Source organism: Sardina pilchardus, chromosome 3, assembly GCF_963854185.1.
Source record: "Sardina pilchardus chromosome 3, fSarPil1.1, whole genome shotgun sequence".
Lineage (NCBI taxonomy): Eukaryota > Metazoa > Chordata > Actinopteri > Clupeiformes > Clupeidae > Sardina > Sardina pilchardus.
In genome coordinates, this window is record NC_084996.1 from 18,913,436 (window position 1) to 18,936,920 (window position 23,485).

The following is a 23,485-nucleotide window of genomic DNA, read 5'->3' on the forward strand; positions in this document are numbered from 1 at the left end:
CCTAAATGAACTGAATAGCTGATATCTTTGTTATATTCTATGAACATAACCATATCTCAATCACACACACAACATAAGACAGGATACATGCATTGACATTACTAACCAAAGTGAAAGTATAAGTTTCCCTTAAGGCTAATCTCCGCTTAGCATAACGCTGAGTTAGCATTCCAAACGAGCATGACACACATCCATATCCCACCAACAACAGGCCCTACACATGACTCAGATATGGTTATGTTCATAGAATATAACAAAGATATCAGCTATGTATCTCGGTTACTTTCACTTACTTCGTGTTTTGCACGCACACAAGGTGTTCACACAACTCAAACTGTAGGCAGCAAACTCGTTCAGTGATAGCTGCTAGATCTAACATAACTTAGGAAAACTAACATGAGGCTAAAGTACACAGGAGGACGTTTCTAGGCAACCACACCCTCTACAAAATAAGAGTCTATCATACAGAGTGAGAGAGACAGAGCACAAGAAAGAGATCGAGGGAGAGTATGAGAGAGAAAGACAGAATGAGAGACAGGTAATAAAAACGGGCAAAAATAAAATAAAAATAATAATGTCCTCTTTGCATACAGGATTGATTTGCACTGACTTCTTTAGTGTAGGCTAGTTTTCGCATCAATTTGCTAGCCTACATCTTTCAGGACCTTGGTGAACCTTGTGAGTTTCCAGTGTGAGAGACCCATAGCCTACTGATAGTTAGTTACTAATATATCAATTAAGCTTAACCAACTTTATTATAAGGGTCCTATGAGGAGTGGTTCATATTGGGATGAAGGCAGAAACACAGTTTAATAACAATTAGTTAATAATAATATGTCATTAACTTTTATATTAACATATAGCCTAGCCTAGTTTGTAAATAAACATCTAACATTCTAATGTAAGAACTGTTAACTGTTAATTAGTGCCAAAACAACATTTAGTTAACTATTAACACAATATTAGTTAATAGATTGCTTTCTATTTGTTAAAAACATTAACATACAGTTTATGTGCAAACACCTATTTAATTAATGATGAAAAAAACATTAACTTGTGGCAAATAGATATTTTAGTAACAATTAACAAATATTAACAAAGGGTTAGTTAATGATTAGTTTGCTATTAACAAAGGGTTAGTTAATGATCAGTTTGCTATTTATTAAGGACCCTTATTATGGAGTGTTACCAAACAGGGTCTCACCGTGAATTATCTAAAAATCCATATCCATTTTTTTCTTCAGTATTGTTCATTGAATATTGCTTAATAACACTGGATTGAACCAAATTTTGGACTTGAATTTCTTTTGTATGAATTAGGGATCAAATATTAAAATGCAAATATTGCAAGCTATGACAATTTCATCACAGATTATTAATCTACAATGCACACTGCCACACAGTAATGTATGACAGAAAAATGTACAGCAAATGTCCATAATGTAAACAGAAAGCAGCAGTATGAATGCATGGAACTTTGCCATTGTGCTACAGGACATAAGGCCAGTGCAGGTGTCTGATGGCTACATACTGATGCAGCCGTCGCAACCATGTCTCTGTTGAGTCAGTCCTGTGTGTGTGTGTGTGTGTGTGTGTGTGTGTGTGTGTGTGCGTGCGTGTGTGTGTGTGTGTGTGTGTGTGTGTGTGTGTGTGCGTGTGTGTGTGTGTATACTGTACGTGTGTGTGTGTGTGTGTGTGTATACTGTACGTGTGTGTGTGAGTGTGAGTGTGTGTTTGTGTGTGTGTGTGTGTGTGTGTGTGTGTCTGTCTGTCTGTCAGTCTGTCTCTGTGTGAGTGTGTGTTTGTGTGTGTGTGTGTGTGTGTGTGTGTGTGTGTGTGTGTGTGTGTGTGTGTGTGTGTGTGTGTGTGTGTGTGTGTCTGTCTGTCTGTCAGTCTGTCTCTGTGTGTGTGTGTGTGTGTGTGTGTGTGTTAGGACTTCAACAGGCTCAGAAGCTGGTGTGTTTCCCCTTCATCTCTGTGTCTTGTTCAGAGCTGCAGGAGGAAGACGATGAGCAAGATTAGACTCTGTGAAGAGAGACGGAGAGATATAGTACACACAGCGCATGCACCACTGTCACAGAGAAATGTATTAACCATGCGGAGCCCGTCATGGAGAATCCACCATTAACTGTGGAGATAAGTGTTTTGGAAAGTGCACTCAAGTTACCTGTGACTTTCTTTGTCTCGCTTGCACTTGAACCAGGTTGTCATGACTACAAAGGCCAAGACAAGGATCCCCACAACAACCGAGAGGCCAATGATCAATGATGGTGGTGAGTCTTCTGTGAAGGAAACAGGCAACATACATTAGATAAGATTGGATTAGATTAGATTAGGTTCAACTTCATTGCTGTTGCAAAACTAAGGACAACCAGTACAACGAAATCCATTACATGTTAACAAGCATGTTATACGCTATACACTCCACTGCGTGATCTCTCCCTCTCTTTTTCTTTCTCTCTCTTCCTCTCTCTCTCTCCCTCCCTCCCCCTCTCTCTGTCTCAGGATATAAATGATACATACAGTACACACTACATCTCCCATAAAGCACTGTTAACTGATAACTGATACCTCAGAGTCAGTACCAAAGCACAGATTACATTTGAATGATGTAATGATCATTTATAACAGCAGGACAAGCACAGTCATACTGTCAGTTGCACACACACACACACACACACAATCAGAGACACTCGCACGTGTGTACACACACACACACACACACACACACACACACACACAGACATCCCTCTGTCCAGCTCAAGCATAGGTTATCTTTGCAGTGCATCGTATCGTCCGATTGGATCAGATATGCATTTCAGAATCAGTTATGATTATATGGCCCAATCACGCCCAGTCATGAGGGCTTATCAAAGGGACTGATGGGAGAACATAAGGTATTAAACCCTCACCTGGTACACAAGAAAATATGTGTGTTTAACCCTCACGCACGTGTGTATGAGAGAGAGAGAGAGAGAGAGAAAGAGTGTTTTTAAACCACTACTTATGGTCTCACACACTCTACCAGTGTACATCAGTGTGTGTGTGTGTGTGTGTGTGTGTGTGTGTGTGTGTGAGAGAGAGAGGGAGCGAGAGTGAGAGAGAAAGTGTGTGTGTGTGTTTGTGTTTGTGTATGTTGTGTGCGTGCGTGCGTGTGTGTGTTTCAAACCCTCACCTAGTGGTCTCACACACTCTACCAATGTATATTAGTGTGTGTGTGTGTGTGTGTGTGTGTGTGTGTGTGTGTGTGTGTGTTGTGTGCGTGCCTGCGTGCGTGTGTACAGTATGTGTGTGCTTCAAACCCTCACCTGTGGTCTCACACACTCTTCCATTGTCCAGCATGTTGCGCGTGACGTCCAGCGAGCCGTCGTTGACCTCGGGCTTGATGCCCAGGAGGTGGCACATGAGCGGGTAGATGTTGACCGTCTCGAATCCCCCCACCTCCAGCCCGCTGTGGAAGTCTGGCCCCACGGCACGGAAGAACGGCTTCATGTCCATCACCTCGTTATCAAAGCCGTGCTCCCCCTTATTCCACTGCAGAGGGTAAAACTGCAGAGAGAGAGAGAGAGACAGAGGGGAAGAGAGAGGGAGGGGAAGAAAGAGAGAGAGAGACAGAGAGAAGAAGAATGGTTAGATATAGATTAGGTATAGATGATCTGTAAACATCTTTTCAAAATGAGTGTGTGTGTGTGTGGTGTGTTCTAGTGACATGAGTTTGTGTGGTGTATTCTGGTGATGTGATGTGTGAGTGTGTGTGTGTGTGTGTGTGTGTGTGTGTGTGTGTGTTTGTGAGTGTGGTGTGTTCTGGTGATGTAATGCCTGTGTGTGTGTGCGTGTGTGTGTGTGTGTTCTGATGATGTGACGCATATGTGTGTGTCTTTTTGAAGCGAAGTGAGAGTGTGGTGAGTAACAAGGAGGTAGGGAGTCTGTTTTGGTCATGTGTGTATATATTGTTGTTTTTGTTGTTGTTGTTGTTGTTGTTGTCGTCGTCGGATGTGTCCCGTACCCCGTTGATGACGTATCCGGGGTCGGCCAGCAGGATGAGGGGGAGGATGCGGGGGTGCTTGGCGTAGTGCAGTCTCTCGGGCATGTCCTCCTTCTTGTAGACGTGCAGGTTGGGGTGCCCGCCCTTCAGCGCCTGGTACACCTTCTCCAGCATGCCGTCCTTGGGCAGCAGCATGCCCGTGGGGCCGTAGTCCACCAGGTGGAACTTGATGTCGCGGAGCGAGAACCCGGGGATGTCGGTCAGGATGATCTCGTTGACGCCCGGCCCGCGCCGGACCGTGGCCATCCCGTGGTCGGCCGTGATGATGATGTTGAGGCGCTCGGCGAGGCCGTGGGATTGGGCGGCCTGGCGGATGTAGCCTACGGTGCGGTCCACCTGCCGCACGGTCTCGCGCCGCTCCGGCGAGTCCGGCCCGTACTCGTGACCCGTCTTGTCTGGTTCGCCGAAGTAGAGCGTGACCAGGTTCAGGTCCTGCCGGACGAACCAGTCGCCGATCACCTTGTCGATGTTGAGCCGCCAGTCCGTCTCGTTGCTGTGGTCGTACATGAAGGGCTCCACCTGCCGCACGTTCACCGTCTCTTTCTGGTACGTAGCCGCCGTCCCCGGGAAGTGCAGAGACCCCGCCTTCAAACCCTGGTGATTGGAGGATCAGCACAAAGGCAGCTGCTTATTGGCTTATTTACCATAAGGGGAAGTGGAAGTAGCCATTGGAGGAACACACTGGACGGTCAGTAGAAAAGTAAGGTCATTTTTAATAAAGATGGATACATGTGAAGCAAATCCAGCAACATACAACATCCATGGATATACTGGTCTGTACTGGTCTGTCGTGACATGAATCAATCAATCAAATTTTATTTATATAGCACATTTCATATGGCATACATAGACTCAATGTGAAACTTAACAAAACATGCCATTAAGACAACTTGTTATGTCTATCAGGAGAAAGACTCATTAAAGATAAGACTTGCAATATCAGTCATTATTATCTTTCCCCATAGGTCAGGTCTTCAGTTTATTTTGTTTGTCTGGTTATTGAAAGGAAAGTTAGCATTAGCATTCCTGTCTGAATCAACATTGCTCTCCTCCTCATCTGACAGCAGGCTCAGGTTAAGGACTAGCACCACAATGGCCCCTCTTCTTCAGTACACATGTGTGATATTTATTCTCACACCTCTGAGGAGTGGGTCCCTACCTATCTGTGTGCAGTGGAAGATGTTCATAGGTGTGCGACTGTGTGTGTGTGTGCGTGTGTGTGTGTGTGTGTGTGAGAGAGAAAGAATGCCAAACTTTAAAAAAACAACTAAGAGAACTATCAAATAAAAAACACAGAGATCCCACAGACCAAATAACACGGTCAATATACCAACAGACTCTAAAAAAATACAAATCACTACTAAGACAGAAAAAAGCTATTTATATGAAGAATAAATTAAAAAATATTGAGGATGCAGTAGACCATAATTACTTCTGGGATCTGTGGAATAAATTAGAACCTAACAAAAAAACGAAACAGACTCCCATATGCAATGAAAAAATTTGGACAGACCATTTTGGTCATCTCTACAGTAAAGACGAACAAAGTCCCCTCCAAAATCAACTGATTGATCAGCTATCCAAATTAGAATCACAAGTAAAAAACAAATTAAATCATCTCGACAATCCGATACCATTAATTGAACTAACCAAAAAAATAAAATGCCTGAAAAACAAAAAATCTTGTGGACCTGATGGGTTACATAATGAAATGTTAAAATACAGCAGCCCGCTAATGCATCAAGCAATTCTTAAACTCTTTAACATGATATCCGCAGTTGGTATTTTTCCAGACTCGTGGAAAGAAAACTACATTGTACCGGTGTTTAAAGAGGGAGATAAATTCAACCCGAACAACTACAGAGGAATTGCCATCAGTAGTAATCTAGGAAAACTTTTCTGCAATATCATTAACATGAGACTGACAGAATTTCTACTGGAAAATAAAATAATCAACAACTGCCAGATTGGCTTCATGCCAGACCATAGAACCACTGATCATATTTTTACACTACAATCACTTATTGATAAATATGTTCACAACATCAACAGGGGGAAAATATTTGGTTGCTTCATTGATTTTAAAAAGGCATTTGACACAGTTTGGCAAGATGGTCTCTTACTAAAATTAATTCAAAATGGCATCGGAGGTAAATTGTATGACATAATAAAAGATATGTACAATAATAATAGATGTTGTGTAAAAATCAATGATCAAAGAACATCATACTTTGAACAGGCAAAAGGGGTACGACAAGGGTGTAGTCTCAGCCCACTATTGTTTAATTTATATATCAACGAGTTAGCAGTAAACATTGAGCAATCCAAATCACCAGGACTCACATTAGAAGGCAGGGAAATTAAATGTCTTTTATTTGCGGATGACCTTATACTCCTGTCTCCAACTGAGGAAGCGTTGCAAGAAAGCCTTTCAATTCTTGAGGATTACTCACAAACATGGAACCTCAAAATAAATACAGGGAAATCCAAGGTAATGATCTTTCAGAAAAAAAAACGTTCAAACCAACTTCGATACAATTTCACTCTCGATGGGGAAGCACTCTGTCAGGTAACAGACTATAATTACTGTACCTGGGCTTGACAATTTCATCATCAGGCAACTTTGATTTAGCCCAGAGGGACCTAGCTGATAAGGCTCGGAAAGCATATTATGCAATACGAAGACCCCTATACCAATATAACCCTCCAGTCAGACTATGGCTGAAAATGTTTAACTCTATCATTAAGCCTATTCTTTTATATGGCAGCGAGATTTGGGGCATCAAATATCAAAATGATTATGCGTCATGGGATAAAAGCCCAACAGAAATATTCCATCTTGAATTCTGTAAGAACACCTTAGGGCTACACAGAAATGCCTCTAACTTAGCCTGCAGAGCAGAACTTGGAAGGTACCCTATGCTGAATGATATACAGTATGTAAAAGGGCATCCAAATTTTACAATCATTTAATTTCAAATAAGGATGGATGTCACTACAATGGCCTTCTGCAATGGAAAAATCACCCGGAGAGAGACCCTTTCACTTACTATACTGCAAAATACAACCTAAACACTATGAACATGACACAAGCAAAGCTCAAGTGGATTGAAAAAGAAACAAATAAAGAATATTACCAATATTGGCTACAAAACATTGAACATTCAAACAAATTAAACTGCTTCCAAAAAATTAAAATCAACTATGAGCTGGCACCTTACCTAACAGAAATCAAGGACTTCAAAAAAAGAAAATTAATGACATCATACAGAGTAAGTGACCACTCATTGGCCATTGAGAGAGGAAGGCACAGGCAAACATGGCTCCCGAGGACAGAAAGACTATGTCTGCAGTGTAATGATGGAGCAGTGGAGGATGAATGCCACTTCTTAACAGAATGTAACAGAAGTACACATCCATTAGAGATACCTTTTTCCCCCAATTTGAATTAGTTATACCTCAATTTCAAACTTTAGAGAATGAACAAAAAATTGAATTTCTGTTAGGAGAACAAACAAATTGTATACACCTGGCGGCACAATACAGTACATATACTTATATTATTGTATTCATAATAAGTTTCCTTCTATACAGTATTGCATAAGTTTCCTTTCATTTATAAACCATATAGTAGTATTAAGTAAGTTTCTTTTTTCTTTTATTTCTTATTTTTAATGTGTTGATTGTTTCCAAACAGATATTGTATCTGTTTGTATTGCTATATGTCTGCTTTGGCAACACTGCTTTGATGAGTCATGCCAATAAAGCTACCTTTGAATTTGAATTTGAATTTGAGAGAGAGAGAGAAAGAGAGTGAGAGAAAGAGAGAGAGAAAGAAAGAAAGTGAGTGAGTGTATGTGTGTGTATGTGTCAGATAGAGAGAGAGAGAGAGAGAGAGAGCGAGAGAGAGAGAGAGAGAGAGTACCTGTCTCTGAGCTGTGATCCAGATGGGCAAGCTGCCGTTGTCCCAGTATTCGTCCACAAATTGGCTCATGTAGTACTGCTTCTTCTCCTGGGTGGTGACGTTGAACCACATGTTATGGATCACCCCATGGTTCTCTATGTAACGGCCTGGTAAGAGAGATGTACAGTAGCTTTAGCACAGGCCCCTAGACTGGGTAAACGCAGCCCGATCTGCCGACGATTTCGCCCTGCAGCTCAAGCTGGAAACCTGCATATTTATCTCTCCTGCTTCCTGTATACGTTTACTGGAACCAATCACAAACTAGCTTAAGCTTATCCAAGCGCTCCTCAATCGTTGGTCTGATTGGTTGAAGGACTATCCAAATGCATAAAGTTATTTGAACTATGCCCATTGATCATGCCTCTTGTGCAGTAGAAATACAGAGCAGACTCCCCAGACTAATGTTCAATCTCAAAAGACTGAGTTTAGTCTGGTGATAGCCAGACTAACAAGCCCCTGCTTCTCAATGTAACTTCCTGTAGCTGAAGCTACATAAGACTTTTATACCGCTCTCAGTGTAACAATCTTGTAAGGTGAACACTGGTTTAGTTATACGGTCATTTTTTCCCATTTCATTTTTATTCCATTTCATGTCCAAAACAATACATTTCTGCACTAACGTCTGAGTGTAGTTTCAATGCATGTCCTGCAATGAATGTCCTCAATTTCCTTCCTTGTTAAAAAAAAAACAAAATCACTCTGATCCATTCACTCACCATGCTACTGAGTCTGCATGCAGGTCATTTTGTGCATAGTCATTCTGATTGGAGTTTCGCTAGCTGTCTAGCTGGTCTTGTGCCACCCCACCGCAGTACAGTCTGAGCGCTAGCATGCTAAATGTGCCCAGCACAGATCATGTCTAGCAATTAGTAAATGGCTAATAGCACTATAGACAGCTGACTGTACACAGATATGATGTACCGGTGTGGGTGAATGAGTTACACAATGTTAATCAATGGACAATAATTGCCTATGCTGGGAGATAAGTCAGACATCCGTAACTGATAACTCCTGCTATTCCTTTCTCTTCTGGAACAATGTGTTTAATATTAACAGGGCTGCTCCATACAGAAGCCACAGGAGAATACAACCAGGTGTGCCTGCTGCACACAACCTGCAAAAGGTTACCTGATGGCCTTGAGGCTGACCTTGAGTTGTCTAATAACCTATTAGGCAACAGGCTCTAACATGCAGGAACTCCCCACATGACCATTTTCACTGATAAACACAACTGTCGTCTCCATTAGCTGTCCACTCTGTGTTCATGCATTCTATGGTTCAATGGTTCTTTTTGAATGACTTGAGAAAGGTCACAGGCCGAAACGTTGTCTCTCAATAAATTGGTGTGGCATCTGAGCTACCAGAGTGTGCAGTTTCCTTTTGTTTTTAGAATATGATCGTAATATCACATTTGCTCCAAGCCATTGCAGCAGCTCAGTGGTCTTGATGTCTGTGCTAAGTTAAGGGAGCAGTGCCTATAACAAGTAAGGCTATTTTCCCCTTTTATCGCTTTACTACATGGATTTTTCTTTTTTTTACAATAACTTATTCATATTTTATGTAAAATACAATATTTTCATGAAAATTGTCTTTATGTCCACATGAAAGCAGATTTCTACAAAGTAATGTTATTTACTTAATATATATATATATATATATTGTAGAATAAGTGGTTGCATAAATCAAATCAAATCAAATCATGGTGGTGGTGGCATCATCAGGATGCTTTTTGTCAGCAGGCCCCGGAAGGCTTGTAAAAGGTACTGTAAAGGGTGAACTGAGTTCAGCAAAAATATATGGAAATGCTGGAGGGCATGATTCAGTCTGCAAGAGAACTATGATTTACTTTCCAGTAAGACAATGACCCGAAGCATACAGTGAAAGCACAGAAATGGTTATAAGTCAACAATGCGAAGACTTTATCCAATCCAAAAGAGAGTTTGTGGCTAGACTTGAAATTGGCTGCCTGTGCCCAATCCCTGTGCAACTTGACAAATAAAAGCCTGAGCAATTTTGCGAAGACAAATGAAGCAAAAATGCAGTATCCAGATGCTCATACCTGATTGAGACCTAGCCACACAGTCGACATATTTAAATTGCGGCCAGCGGTGCGTCCACTAAATGCTGATATTTACATCAAAATTAATGCAATTGCTAATTTTGCATGACATATTTTTGATCAATTTACATTGCTTTGTAGAAATCTGCTTCCATTTTGACATTAAAGAGGTTCCTTGTTTTTATTGTTAAACAGAAAATCTAAATTAAATGGACCAAGATTCCATTCATGAAGGCAGTAAAATGGGGAAAAGTAATTATTTAGTTATTAGTTAATTTGTTTGTTTGTTTAAGTCTTGTTTATGTTTGTGTGTGGAGTGCTCTATGTTGCTCTCTGTGCATAGAAAAAGTGTTAAATGTTTCTCTTTTAAGCACTTTATGCTTGACAAGCGCTATATACTGTAAATACATTTTATATAACATATTACATATTATCGTGAAGAAATTAAGCGTTTTTAAAAACATTAATTGTGTCCTGCGGATTGCCATACACACCTGTGAGTAGGGTGAAGTGTGTGGGGCTAGTGATGGTCAGGTAGGGGGGTGTCACGTAGGCAGCCTTCACCCCATCGTTCGCCATGCTGTCCAGATGTGGGGTGTCCACGTCGCGGTCGTAATCCCAGCGGAACCCATCAAACGAGATGAACAGGAGCTTATTGCGGGGCCTGGAACATGGGTCTTCAGCAGGGGCGCCTAGAACCGGCGCCACCGCCAGCAAGCACAGAACACACACGGACAGGAACATCTCTGGAACACACACACACAAGCATACACACACACAAACGTGTGTCCTCTTCCACTCTCTTCAGTACTCTGGAGATGCACGATCACTTTGCCTTGCTTTAAACACACCTCCCACACCACTACAAGAACAAAGGTGTGTGTGTGTGTGTGTGTGTGTTTGTGTGTGTGTGTGTGTGTGTGTGTGTGTGTGTGTGTCTACTCTCTAAACCCTGTGCTCATGATCACTTGAGATGATGTAATCATATCTTTTATCTCAAGTTATCACCAGAAGAGGCCGAAGTCTGCTAGATAATCGCGCGGGTGGCTGGCGCTGTGTCCAGACTGTCTGTGGATGCTTTTTGACTTTAAAAACAACATCTCCTGCAGCCTGGCCGAACCCAGATCAAGTGTTTTGGTGACTTTAACACAACATCTCCTGCAGCCTGGCTGAGCCCAGATCAAGTGTTTTGGTGACTTTAACACAACATCTCCTGCAGCCTGGCTGAACCCAGATCAAGTGTTTTGGTGACTTTAACACAACATCTCCTGCAGCCTGGCTGAACCCACCCAGATCAAGTGTTTTGGTGACTTTAACACAACATCTCCTGCAGCCTGGCCGAACCCAGATCAAGTGTTTTGGTGACTTTAACACAACATCTCCTGCAGCCTGGCTGAACCCACCCAGATCAAGTGTTTTGGTGACTTTAACACAACATCTCCTGCAGCCTGGCTGAACCCACCCAGATCAAGTGTTCTGGTGACTTTAACACAACATCTCCTGCAGCCTGGCTGAACCCAGATCAAGTGTTTTGGTGATCTGGAAAGGGGCATCAATGGACTCCTTATATTACCAGACTGACCTACAGAGCTAATTCAAATTTGCTAATAGGTTCATGTGGGTTCACCCAGCTGGCTACAGCTCCTGCCTGATGCAGATTGTGTGCTTTGCTGAGTTCAATTGAAGAAATCTGACTGATAAAATGATAAAGATAAAGAGTCTAACTGATAAGGACACCATATCTGCATGGCTAACTGTTTAAGATGTGCAGATTATTGAGAACTTTTTTAAAGAGCAGCAGAGAGAGGACCACAAGTGATGACAGTGATGGCGTGTAATGGGCTTTTTCATGGTATCAGTTCAACGTTTGACTCTAGTCGCTTCTTTTGGTTTTCCATTAGCAAAAACTGGTACCTGGTACTATTTTTGGTTATCATCTCCGTTGAGATTCCAAGCAAGCTAAGCCGGTACCAAAAGGTGATGTTAATGACATCACAGTTGTTTTCTTCAGAGTTGCTATGGCAATCGGCTATCTTACATAATACACAAATTATGAGTTAGTTTAAGGCTTATGAATTTGTCATGACTTCATTTATAACAAAAGGGAAACACACTGATAACACCTACTAAATAAGACTCTATTAATGAGGAAAAACACATTTGTTAAACCTTAAGTAATGTTGAAAACATACTTGATAATGATGAATTAAGTGTTTGTTAATGCTTAACTAATACTTAACTAACGCTAAATTGTGTACCCTTATTGTAAAGTATTACCATATATGGTAGAAGTTATAACACCCATATGCCCTATAACATGACACAAACATAAAGATGGACCCTAGCTGCAGACATTTCCATTTCCAGCCAGTCATTTAGCTGATAGTAGTGATTTACAAGAACACAAGAAAAGGGATATCAAGTGAAGTGACTGTTCTAGAAGGGGGTAGTCAAGTGGTTAGTGGTAGATTTAGCATGTCCAAAGTTTAAATGTAAACTTTAGGTGTAGTTTGTTCAGCAAGTAAATGGTTAATGTGATACCACCATGATATCTTGAAAATAAGTGTCTGAAGTGGCGTGTCTCCAACAGGTAGGGTTAAAGAAAGTCACTGTTAACATTAGTCTGCCAAGAGTGTGTGCAGTGCTCGCGGTTCCTGTTTACTGCAGTAATCAACACTCTGTCAGCAGTCAGCACAGGACATCTTATCTGGGCATGAAATCAGATATGTGTTTTGGAATCAGTATCATATGGCTAAATCACACGCGGTGATTTTGATCAGCCAAAGGTCCACACTCAAGGTCAAAGCTTCAGATGAATAAGATCACATAGAGGTCAACATGAGCCTGGAAGAATTGACAGACAGAATCTGAGGAGTGAGCTGTGTGTGGATATCAAGGCAATGTGCACGCCAAACACTGACACACACACACACACACACACACACACACACACACAAACACTACTACTGTATCATCCAGGTGTCCGGCATGTGCACTCGAGCAAAGCTGTGTGTGTGTGTGTGTGTGTGTGTGTGTGTGTGTGTGTTTATATGAGTGTCTGTGGACATAGCATCAATAAGTGCTGTAACTTCCTGGATACAAATCACAGGTTATACTATACATCCATTTTGATTGTAATGTTTTCAGACTTTTGTAAGCTAATGTGCTTCTCATTTACAGTACAAGAAAAGCCTTTTCCGTTACCTTTTCCAATACTTTATTTTTACTGAAATAGTCAGTGCTGAATCCACAGTGCTGAATTGTATTATTATTATTATGATTATTTGTATTGGTTTATGCACACTGCACACTTAATTAATAATAATAATAATAATATAAATAATAATAATAAACAATTCTCCTGGAGCTGCTAAGAGAGGTGTTTTCATTTTGACTGCTTTGTGAATGATCTGAAGACATTGCTTGGTTCTGAGCGCAAGTAAAACCTTTTGAGGCAATTGTTGAATTTTGCTTTTGGAGTTTTTTGAGAATGTGGTTTGAGAAAGGGGTTTTGTGTTTACAATGCTGAGAGAAGGGTGGACGATTTCAAATGCAGTTCAGCAATTATGAAAACTGTAAAGGATTATCCAACTAAAAAGGTACAGTAAAACAACACAGGTGATGGTCAATCACAACAGTTTGTGCTGGCTGAGAAGCCTTCCAGGAAGAGTGTGGGATATCCATTGGGCACCTAAAGGTTGGTAATTCTCTACTCCAGCCAGAAGGTGGCTGTAGTGCACCTGTTTGGCTGTTGGGTAACACTCAGCCACACTGCCACAGAGGAATGTCTGTCCGTCAAGCTGAAATATGATGAACTGCTAATGTAAACATATTATCCAAATATCAAATATCAACACACTGAAACACTGCCATGCAGTTTATCTATGATGTGTGTAATAGCTGGGAAATCGCAGGATGTTTTAGTTCATTATTTTTGTATGTCCTATTAGACATACAGTAAGGTGCCTCTCATGTTAAGTTTATACCATCTAAAAAGCTACCATCTTTGCCCAAATAAGGAGATCCGGTATCTTGAGGTTTTTTTAATGGGAAAATAACATGGGGATTTTCAATTATCGCACCTGTTAAACTCTCGTGGGGATGATGACATTGGAAATGCAGACGTTTTTCGCTACACAGTTTTGTCCACTGCCGTCTAGTGGATACTGTGATCTTCGGTAGGTGAAGACGGCACACTTTGGTCTTAGCTACCCAGAGCTAACTTACAAAGCAACTTGCCATAGGCAGTTAGCTTCAATTAACTCCCGGATCTCCTTATATGGGCAAAGATGGCAGCTTTGGATCCTTTTTGTAGGCGAACTTCAGAGGTCTATTGACCTCATAGCAGTAGGAGATGAGCTTTGCAGATCCTACAGTGTGTTGAGTTTAAGCAAGTGTATAATGGTCATGTTTTTCAAGATTAAGGAAGTATTTTAGACCATTTCACAACGCTTGAGTCCTCTTTAGTTCAACACCCCCTGGATTTGTAATCTTAGAGAAGCCAGGCATAAATGTGCTGTTCGTGGACAGGGCCCCATTTCCAGAAAAGTTACCCAACTTGCCATTTTACTTCTTCCACAGGTGTAACCAGAAATTGAAATAAAGTTTTGTTGACTTGGAAACAGATGTCAATGGGCTCCTTTCCAGACAATAAAATCCTCTAAAAGACACAGTTGTCACCTCCAGTGCATCTGATTTTTCAGAAATGGGAAGTTATGACTTCCACATGGTGTACTAAAGACTTCAAGTCAATCTGTGGCTCTGCACTTTCCATGGCCTTTAATAACTCCCATTTAGGGAGCTAATAAAGGTTACAGTCATCCATCAAGTCACAGTTGCAGAAATGTAACATTTGAACTTACATAGTATTATAAAGGCCTCTAAAGACACTCAAGTGAGTATATTTGGAGTCAGTGACATCTCAGTGTTAGTGTTAGTCTCAGTGTAATCTCAGGGTCAACTACTTTTTCACCACCATTCTTTTTGGGTTCTTGACCTGCAGTCATTTACAGTTCATTCCACTTTATTACACTCTGTGTGTCATTTCCCAGTGTGACGGGGCGAGTATAGCCACCGTCACGGCAGTGAGTCACTGCCATCTTTTGGTTTTACCTTTGTCGGGTTGCATGTATGTTTGTTCAATGTGTATGTTTCCCGTCTATCTATGTACCGTTTACAATCATCAGTCATACATGTCATTCATCAGACCCTTCTCCGTTTCTCCCGTAGTTGTTACATAGGCCTACAATCAAACACTACGGCGAGGCGTACGCAAAGCTACATCAACCATCACAACTCCCGACAGTTAAACATTCACCATTTCACTCACGTTACGGCTGTTAAAATGATCACACGTCTTGTCAAATGTTCCGTTTATTTCACTTCAAAGAATTGTCATTTTCAAGTCGTTACGTGTTGGTCCGGTGTCCATTGTCGCGTCTTCAATGTTTGTACAAGAGTGAATGCGGCGTATTTGTCTTTAGTCTGTTTAGAAAATGTTATGACTTCCTGGGTCACCAGAGTTCAATACATTGTTATTTTGTAATTTTGCCTGTTCTTGCTGCTTTTTCGTGTTTGGTTATGCCGAACCATAGCAAGTTACTGTGTGTGTATTTGATTTATTTTCTAGTATTTAGAATTATATTTTGGAGCTGTTTAAAGCTTATATTTTGTCACCTGTGAACACCCCTGCTAATTATATTGGATTGATCCAATTTGAGGGGTTTGTGCAGGTTAGGCTATTTAAACAGGTGCTGTTCAGTACCAAGGGAGAGTAGCACATGATAAGACGTAAGTCTTGACTTTCTCTCCAGGTTGGTGAACCTTAGACTAGCGCAATTGGTCTGTCTTTCACTGTTATTCTTGCATCTATTGAATTATTGTTTTGACTATTAAGTCTATTTATTTTGTTTAAAGTATTTTTGTTATTTTTACTTTTGTTCAAATTTCTCGATCATTTTTGCCTTTGGCCTTAATTGGGGAAAATAAAACACCCATCTTATTTCATCCTTTTTCTGAGTGCTATTTCCAACTACCTCACACCGCTCCGACCACGTCTACCCTTAACACCCAGAAACAGCATCACCTAATAACTGAACTGAAAGAGAAAAGAGTTAGCGTCCAGATTTTGGTTCACTTGTAGCACAACAAGGAGGTAGAAGGATGTCTACTCCCCAATACAAAGGTATGTATTTTTCTAACACTGTAATAATTCTTCCACACTGTCACATTTAAATATAATATTCACTAAAAAATTACATAATATTAATTGTAATGGAGTGTGGATACATTGAACTTATAATGTAATTTTTATGTAAAAGGTAACTCCACAAATTCAAGGATAATTCAACAATTACATTCTTGCTGTACATTATGCATCTCTCTTCCATCAGGAAATCTCCTTTGTGTTACATCTCTGACAGGTAAGGAGACGCAACTGACATGTTTACCACAATGTACCGGTCATTTAAAAACATAATAAATCATGCTATGGTAAATTATAATATATGGTAACTGTATTGTGGTACAGTAACCTCCAGAATTATTAGCACCTTTGGTAAAGTTGACTAGAAATAGGAATAAAAAATATTCTTTTGCCGATTTATTGTAATCTCACAATGAGAACAATGACAGAATCCATCCTTGAAAGTTTATTCTGAGAAAAAGGAAAATGTCATATAGAATTATTTTAAACAAAAACACAGGTTAACAGGTTTTGATTCACACTCTGGCATGTGTAAACCAGAAAATAAATCCAATGCTATCATATAATATGTCTACATAGGGCATGGAACTGTAGTATAGTGAATAGCCTTGGTGGCTCTTGAGAAGAATCTTTAGCAGCTCTTTATATGACCACATACAGTAGTTATACTGTATACCAAATAAGTGTATTTGAAAAAAAAAATGCAATTGAATGCTTTATAAAGCTATACTTTATAGTCATATTGTATTCCACGCAGAAACAATTCAATATAGTGAAGTAGAACAGTAAAGCAGAACATATCTGCAACTTTACCTTGCCAAATATTGACACAGTAGCCTAATGTAACATGTAAGGGGTAATATATTGTCCGCAGGTAATTATCGTAAAATAAGTCCTGGCAGGGCGAATAGAACCCCGACGTGCAGTGGACCTCTGAACGTTGGGATGGCCCATTCATATCAATTAAACGTTCTGCACTCAGGAGAGCCATGTAATATGAGCATGTTAACAAGGTTAAGAACTTGGTTTTCGCTGGATAAGTGATATGTATGATGATATGTTTAAAGTGCCACTCTTCAATGACAATCATTGTAGGACATTACCATGAATGTGGAGAACAGGATAATGTACTTAAGTGTAATTAGTGTAATTCAGTGTAATTGGTTTAAAATCATTACAAACTAATGTGACTCTGCATACATACATCACCTACTCCACAACATTGGATGTTTTTTTCTCTTTCAGCAATAGTCTTTCCCTCTGTCCCCGTTCAAGTTGGTGAGTTCCATATTGTATAAGGCCAGCTTAGAGAGAAGATGGCACTGGATTTCCTCTATTTTTTAAATAGCCAGTTCAATTTGCTACAGTCATTATTATGGTAAAGACATTTGTTATCCAAAACTTTAAAATAACAATAAACAATAACAGCATAGGTTAGTTAAAGGTTGTATCAGCAATTGCAGGCCCAAATATAAAATATAGCCGCAAGCGGCGATGGCGGGCCCGAGCACCTGCGGTGCGGACCCGTGACATTTCGGAATCTAACAAAGCAACATGTGTGGGTTGGTGTGCATGTGCATGAGCAACACACATGCCAACTAAATTTGGTTAATTTACGTGAATGTATGTGTCAACCATAACAGACAACACGCTACGTGGCGCTATAGAGTCCCTAAGCCACACCCTAGGCCTAAGCTCCGTCTCTGACTAGCGATAGCAATACGAAAGAACTCCACTAAATTTGGTTCATTTTTGTGAATGTCAACCACAACAGACAACACACTAGGTGGCGCTGTAGAGTCCTTGAGCCACACCCTAGGCCAGAGCTCTATCTTTCAGTAGCGGCAGCAATAACACACAAAATCACCAAATTTGGTTCATTTTCGTGAATGTATGCTTCCACCACAACACACAATCTGCTAGGTGGCGCTATAGAGTCTCTAAGCCACACCCTAGGCCAGAGCTCTGTCTCTGACTAGCAATAGCAATAACAAAATATAGCCGATGGCGGCCCCGAGCACCTGTGGTGCGGAGACCTGTGACGTTTCGGAATCTAACAAAGCAACATGTGCGTGTTGGTGGGCATGTGCTTGAGCAACACACTTGCCCACCAAATTTGGTCAATTTTCCTGAATGTATGTGTCAACCACAACAGACAACACGCTAGGTGGCGCTATAGAGTCCCTAAACCACACCCTAGGCCAGAGCTCTGTCTCTGACTAGTGGTAGCAGTAACATACAAGCCACATTTGTTTCATTTTGGTAAATGTACGTGTCAACCACAACAGACAATGCGCTAGGTGGCGCTCTAGAGTCCCTAAGCCACACTCTAGGCCAGAGCTCTGTCTCTGACTAGCGGTAGCAATAACACACAAGTCCACTAAATTCGGTTAATTTTCGTGAATATATGAGTCAACCACAATACACAATGTGCTAGGTGGCGCTATAGAGCCCCTAAGCCACACCCTAGGCCAGACCTCTGTCTGTGACTACCAATAGCAATAACAAACAAGCCCACCAAATTTGGTTCATTTTTGTGAATGTATGTGTCCACCACAACAGGTAACACACTAGGTGGCGCTATAGAATCCCTAAGCCACACCCTCGGCCAGAGCTCTGTCTCTGAATAGCTATAACAAAACACATGCCCACCAAATTTGGTTAATTTTCGGGAATGTATGTGTAAACCACAACAGATAATGCGCTAGGTGGCGCTATAGAGTCCTTAAGCCACACCCTAGGCCAGAGCTCTGTCTCTGACTTGTGATAGCATTAACACACAATTCCGCCAAATTTGGTTAATTTTCGTGAATGTATGTGTCAACCACAACAGACAATGCGCTAGGTGGCGCTATTGAGTCCTAAAGCCACACCCTAGGCCAGAGCTCTGTCTCTGACTAGCCATAGCAATAACACACAAGCCCACCAAATTTGGTTCATTTTCGTGAATGTTTGTGTCAACCACAACAGATAACATGCTGCTAGGTGGCGCTATAGAGTCCTGAAGCCACACCATAGGCCAGAGTTCTGTCTCTGACTAGCGATAGCAATAACACACAAGCACACCAAATTTGGTTCCTTTTCATCAATGTATGTGTTAACCACAACAGACAGTGTGCTAGGTGGCGCTATAGAGTTTCTAAGCCACACCCTAGGCCAAAGCTCTGTCTCTGACTAGTAGTCGTAATAACACACAAGTCCACCAATTGTGGTTCATTTTCGTGAATGTTTGTGTCAACCACACAGATAACATGCTGCTAGGTGGCGCTATAGAGTCCCGAAGCCACACCTTAGGCCAGAGCTCTGTCTCTGACTAGCAGAAGCAATTCCACATGTAGCTGCTAAATTACATCCAATTAATAACCTTTTTTCTGCCTATAACACCAACTTCCTGTTTCTTATTAAAACGCCATAATTCAAACCTTCGCCATTTCAATATACTTAAAAAATTCAAAAATCTGTTCGCAATTCCTCTCGGGCAACCCCTCAAGATCATTTTAGTGCTTATATGACATGATTTTGATAAACCGTCTAGGAGAAGTGTTTCAAAATACGTGATGTGCAAAATTCAAATCATAACTCAAATTTGTCTAAGATTCACTATGTAGTGTAAATGTAAAAGTTGTTCAGATTAATAGAACACACATGCCCACCAAATTTGGTTCATTTTCGTGCATGTATGTGTCAACCACAACAGACAGCGCGGTAGGTGGCGCTATAGAGTCCCTGAGCCACACCCGAGGCCAGAGCTCTGTCTCTGAGTAGCGACCGTGATTCCACATGTAGCTGCCAAATTACAAGAGTTTTGGAGCATGCGAAGTTGGTGAAAAAGGCCGCACGGGCAAAGAGGATGAAAGAATAATAATAATCTGAGCAAAAACAATGGGGCCTTGCACCTACGGTGCAGCCACTTTCAGTGGCCGCACCTCGGTGCTCGGGCCCTAATAATAATCTGAGCAAAAACAATAGGGCCTTGCACCTACGGTGCAGCCACTTTCACCTCGGTGCTCGGGCCCTAATGATCACATTCATCTAATCTTTCCTCACGATCCACTAGCTGTCCGCCCTAGCCTAAACGCTGAGATATGTTCACAAAAACACCCACTCAAGACCAAAAGAAATAGTGTTCCAACCAATTACTGACAGGGGTGGTTTTGTGGAGTTTTGCTTTAAGAAATGTGTGTTCGTGATTGTTTTTTTCATGATGCATGAAACATGGAAGGGAGAGGCAAGCTGGCTCGGCTTATTTGGGATCCAGTGATGGGCAGTAGCTTCACTACTTGTAGCGAGGCCTTAATTACATTTCTCAGTAGCTTGGTGGTATAGCTATTTTCTGAAGCAAGTAGCTTTTCAATAGCTTCCCAGATAGCAAAACTTCACTGGGACGGAACTGGGCCACATCTACCACAACATTCGGCACGGATCTGCATAACGAACCTGATCCGGCGCCCAAACGCACATCGGTCCAAAATTGTTTTGTATCCGTTTGACGTATCTCCGGTTAGGTCTACTTTAACGACTACGGTGTCTTTTTCCCCTAATAAATTACTAAGTCAATGGTCATATCTGGTCATTTTATTGTTCAAAACATCAGTGGAGTAGGTTAGCCTATAAGCTAAAATGTCCCAACCACATTATTTCACAATTCAAAACTAACATTTGCAAGGCATGCTGAGAACTCAAACCTCAACAAAGTAGCCTACACAAAATATAATTAAAGTTATCAGAGAATAGGTTATATCTTATATCTAAACCATAACGTTTATAAAGTCATAAAATTGTGATAAGCAGTATTCTTAATTCATCTGCAAAGTTTTTTATAGTGGTGACCAGTTGGGGATGTTGTGAATGTCTGGCTTAAGTCATATGCAATATGGGACCTGTATTGCAGATCCGTACCACACACAATAAGCGGACCCGTACCACACACAAGAGGTAGAACCCTATAGCAGATCCGTACCACACACAATAAGTGAACCCGTACGGGTCCGCTTTTTGTGTGTGGTACGTATCTGCAATATGGGTCCGCTTATTGTGTGTGGTACGGATTTGCAATACAGATCCGCTTATTGCGTGTGGTACGGGCCGCTTACTGTGGGTGGTATGGATCTGCAATACGGGTCCGCTTATTGTGTGTGGTACGGGTCCGCTTATTGTGTGTGGTTCGGATATGCAGCAATACGGGTCTGCTTATTGCGTGTGGTACGGGTCCGCTTATTGTGTATGGTACGGATCTGCAATACGGGTCCGCTTATTGTGTGTGGTACAGGTCTGCTTCTTGTGTGTGGCACGGATCTGCAATATGGGTCCGTCTCTTGTGTGTGGTACGGGTCCGCTTCTTGTGTGTGGTACAGATCTGCAATACGGCTATGTTTATTGTGTGTGGCACGGGTGCGCTTATTCTATGTTGTACGGATCTGCAATACGGGTCCGCCTCTTGTGTGTGGTACGCGTCCGCTTCTTGTGTGTGGTACGGATCTGCAATACGGGTCGGTTTATTGTGTGTGGCACAGGTCCGCTTATTCTGTGTTGTACGGATCTGCAATACGGGTCCGCTTATTGTGTGTGGGCCACATCTGGCCCACATTCAGATACCAAAGGTCCGCTACATGCGGATCTAAAGGCTTTTATGCGGATCCGGACCAAAGGAAATTGTTATCTGGGTTAGCTGTTTTTATGACCATGTAGTGCAGTAGCTTTTACAGGAGCTCACAGTAGAGTCTCCTTCTGGTCGTCCAGTCATTTAGACTATATTCTGTATAATCTTGAAAGACAAACTAATTTCCCATACCAGAGATGAAGCAACGTTGTGCTAGCCAGGGGCGCCTGCAGAAATTAATGCTATGGTACGCACAACCATCAAGTCAGTGGGCGGGCTTAAAGCCCGTATAGCAAGGTTCATTTTCCAACAAATTTGCATTATTAGCTTGTTGGTACTACTCGCCTAAATTGTTATCCATTGTATTTGATGTTGTTGGGTGTCACAAAACGGAATATAACACGCAAAAGTATACTATTTTACAGAGGTTTGCAATGATTCTTCTTTCCCCCTCAATGCACACTATTGCGTCACGTTGGGGACCACCGAACAAGCCCCCTTGCGATTGATTGACATTTGACAATGACATGAGAGAGGAGTAAAGAGAAACGGGCAAGACAGTGCTCAGCGGTAAAAAGTTCAGATTATAGATAAATAGGTAAATACATAGATATAGATATCCTATATATATAGACATAGATAAATCACGTCACATTTGCTGGTCCAGGGTGGCCTGACCAGCGATCAAAACGCAGTCCACCACCATAGTTTACATGCAACAGCACTGCCTAATCGACGGCTTGCAACAGGGGGATCACAGGTGGCAAGTAAACCAAAGCAAAGCTAGCATGATGCTTTATATTTTTAGATCTTTTGACTAAGTTTACTGTACTTATTCAAACTAACGACATCACCACTGTCACTAGATATAAATCCAACGTTGACTTTCACTCGGTGCTATTCACTGACTGTAAACAAGTGTCCTGATATTATCTATGCATGGTCAGACTAGCTTGAGCTCAATTAACGATATCAGCAACACAGGACGTATCTCCACTCATTCCGCTTGGGCCATGCATTTAATTACCTTTCACTGCCTTCACGTCTGCCAGGCTCCAAACTGTCTTCATAACAGCAGTTGCGATCAGTATTAACACAGCCTCAGCAAAGTTAAAACCACTATAGCGAAATGCTAATCGCTAATCGCTAACTGCTAATCGCGATGCCATTTGAACTGCAGTTAGTTTCGCCTACCCTCATAACGGGACCTCTCAAATTCCGAAAAATTCATTAAAATAAACTTGGACAACATTTATATTTTTGTTAAACCTAAGGGTGGATATGATATAAATGGTGTAACGAAATTTGAAGTGTAAATATACAAACGTTATGAAAGTGTAGGCTACGCCTATGACTCAACCTTTTCCTATAGGAATAAATGGAAAAAATAGCCTCCATAACAAGATCTCCCCAAATTCAGAAAAATGTATTAAATTGAAATCGGACAACGACGTTATCTTTGGTAAACTCTTAGGTAGCTGTGATATAAATTATGTGACGAAATTCGAAGTCTAAATACACAAACTTTATGTTGAAAGTGTAACTGCGATTTCCATAGAACACACTCAAATTAGTAAGCGCAGGTTCAACGTGTCCCCAACCTGTCATCATCA

At 41.3% G+C, this 23,485-nt stretch overlaps 1 protein-coding gene across 1 annotated transcript; it reads right to left on the reverse strand.

The window, feature by feature from the left end:
- Positions 1–1,954: 1,954 nt before the first annotated feature.
- On the reverse strand, positions 1,955–10,812 carry LOC134076161 (ectonucleotide pyrophosphatase/phosphodiesterase family member 7-like). Its single transcript, XM_062531164.1, has 6 exons — positions 10,563–10,812; positions 7,971–8,116; positions 4,007–4,639; positions 3,309–3,549; positions 2,168–2,279; positions 1,955–2,025 (listed from the first exon to the last, which is right to left on the reverse strand). Exons 1-6 carry the CDS (start codon positions 10,810–10,812, stop codon positions 2,019–2,021), a joined length of 1,389 nt encoding a protein of 462 aa, XP_062387148.1. The 3' UTR covers positions 1,955–2,018.
- Positions 10,813–23,485: the final 12,673 nt, after the last annotated feature.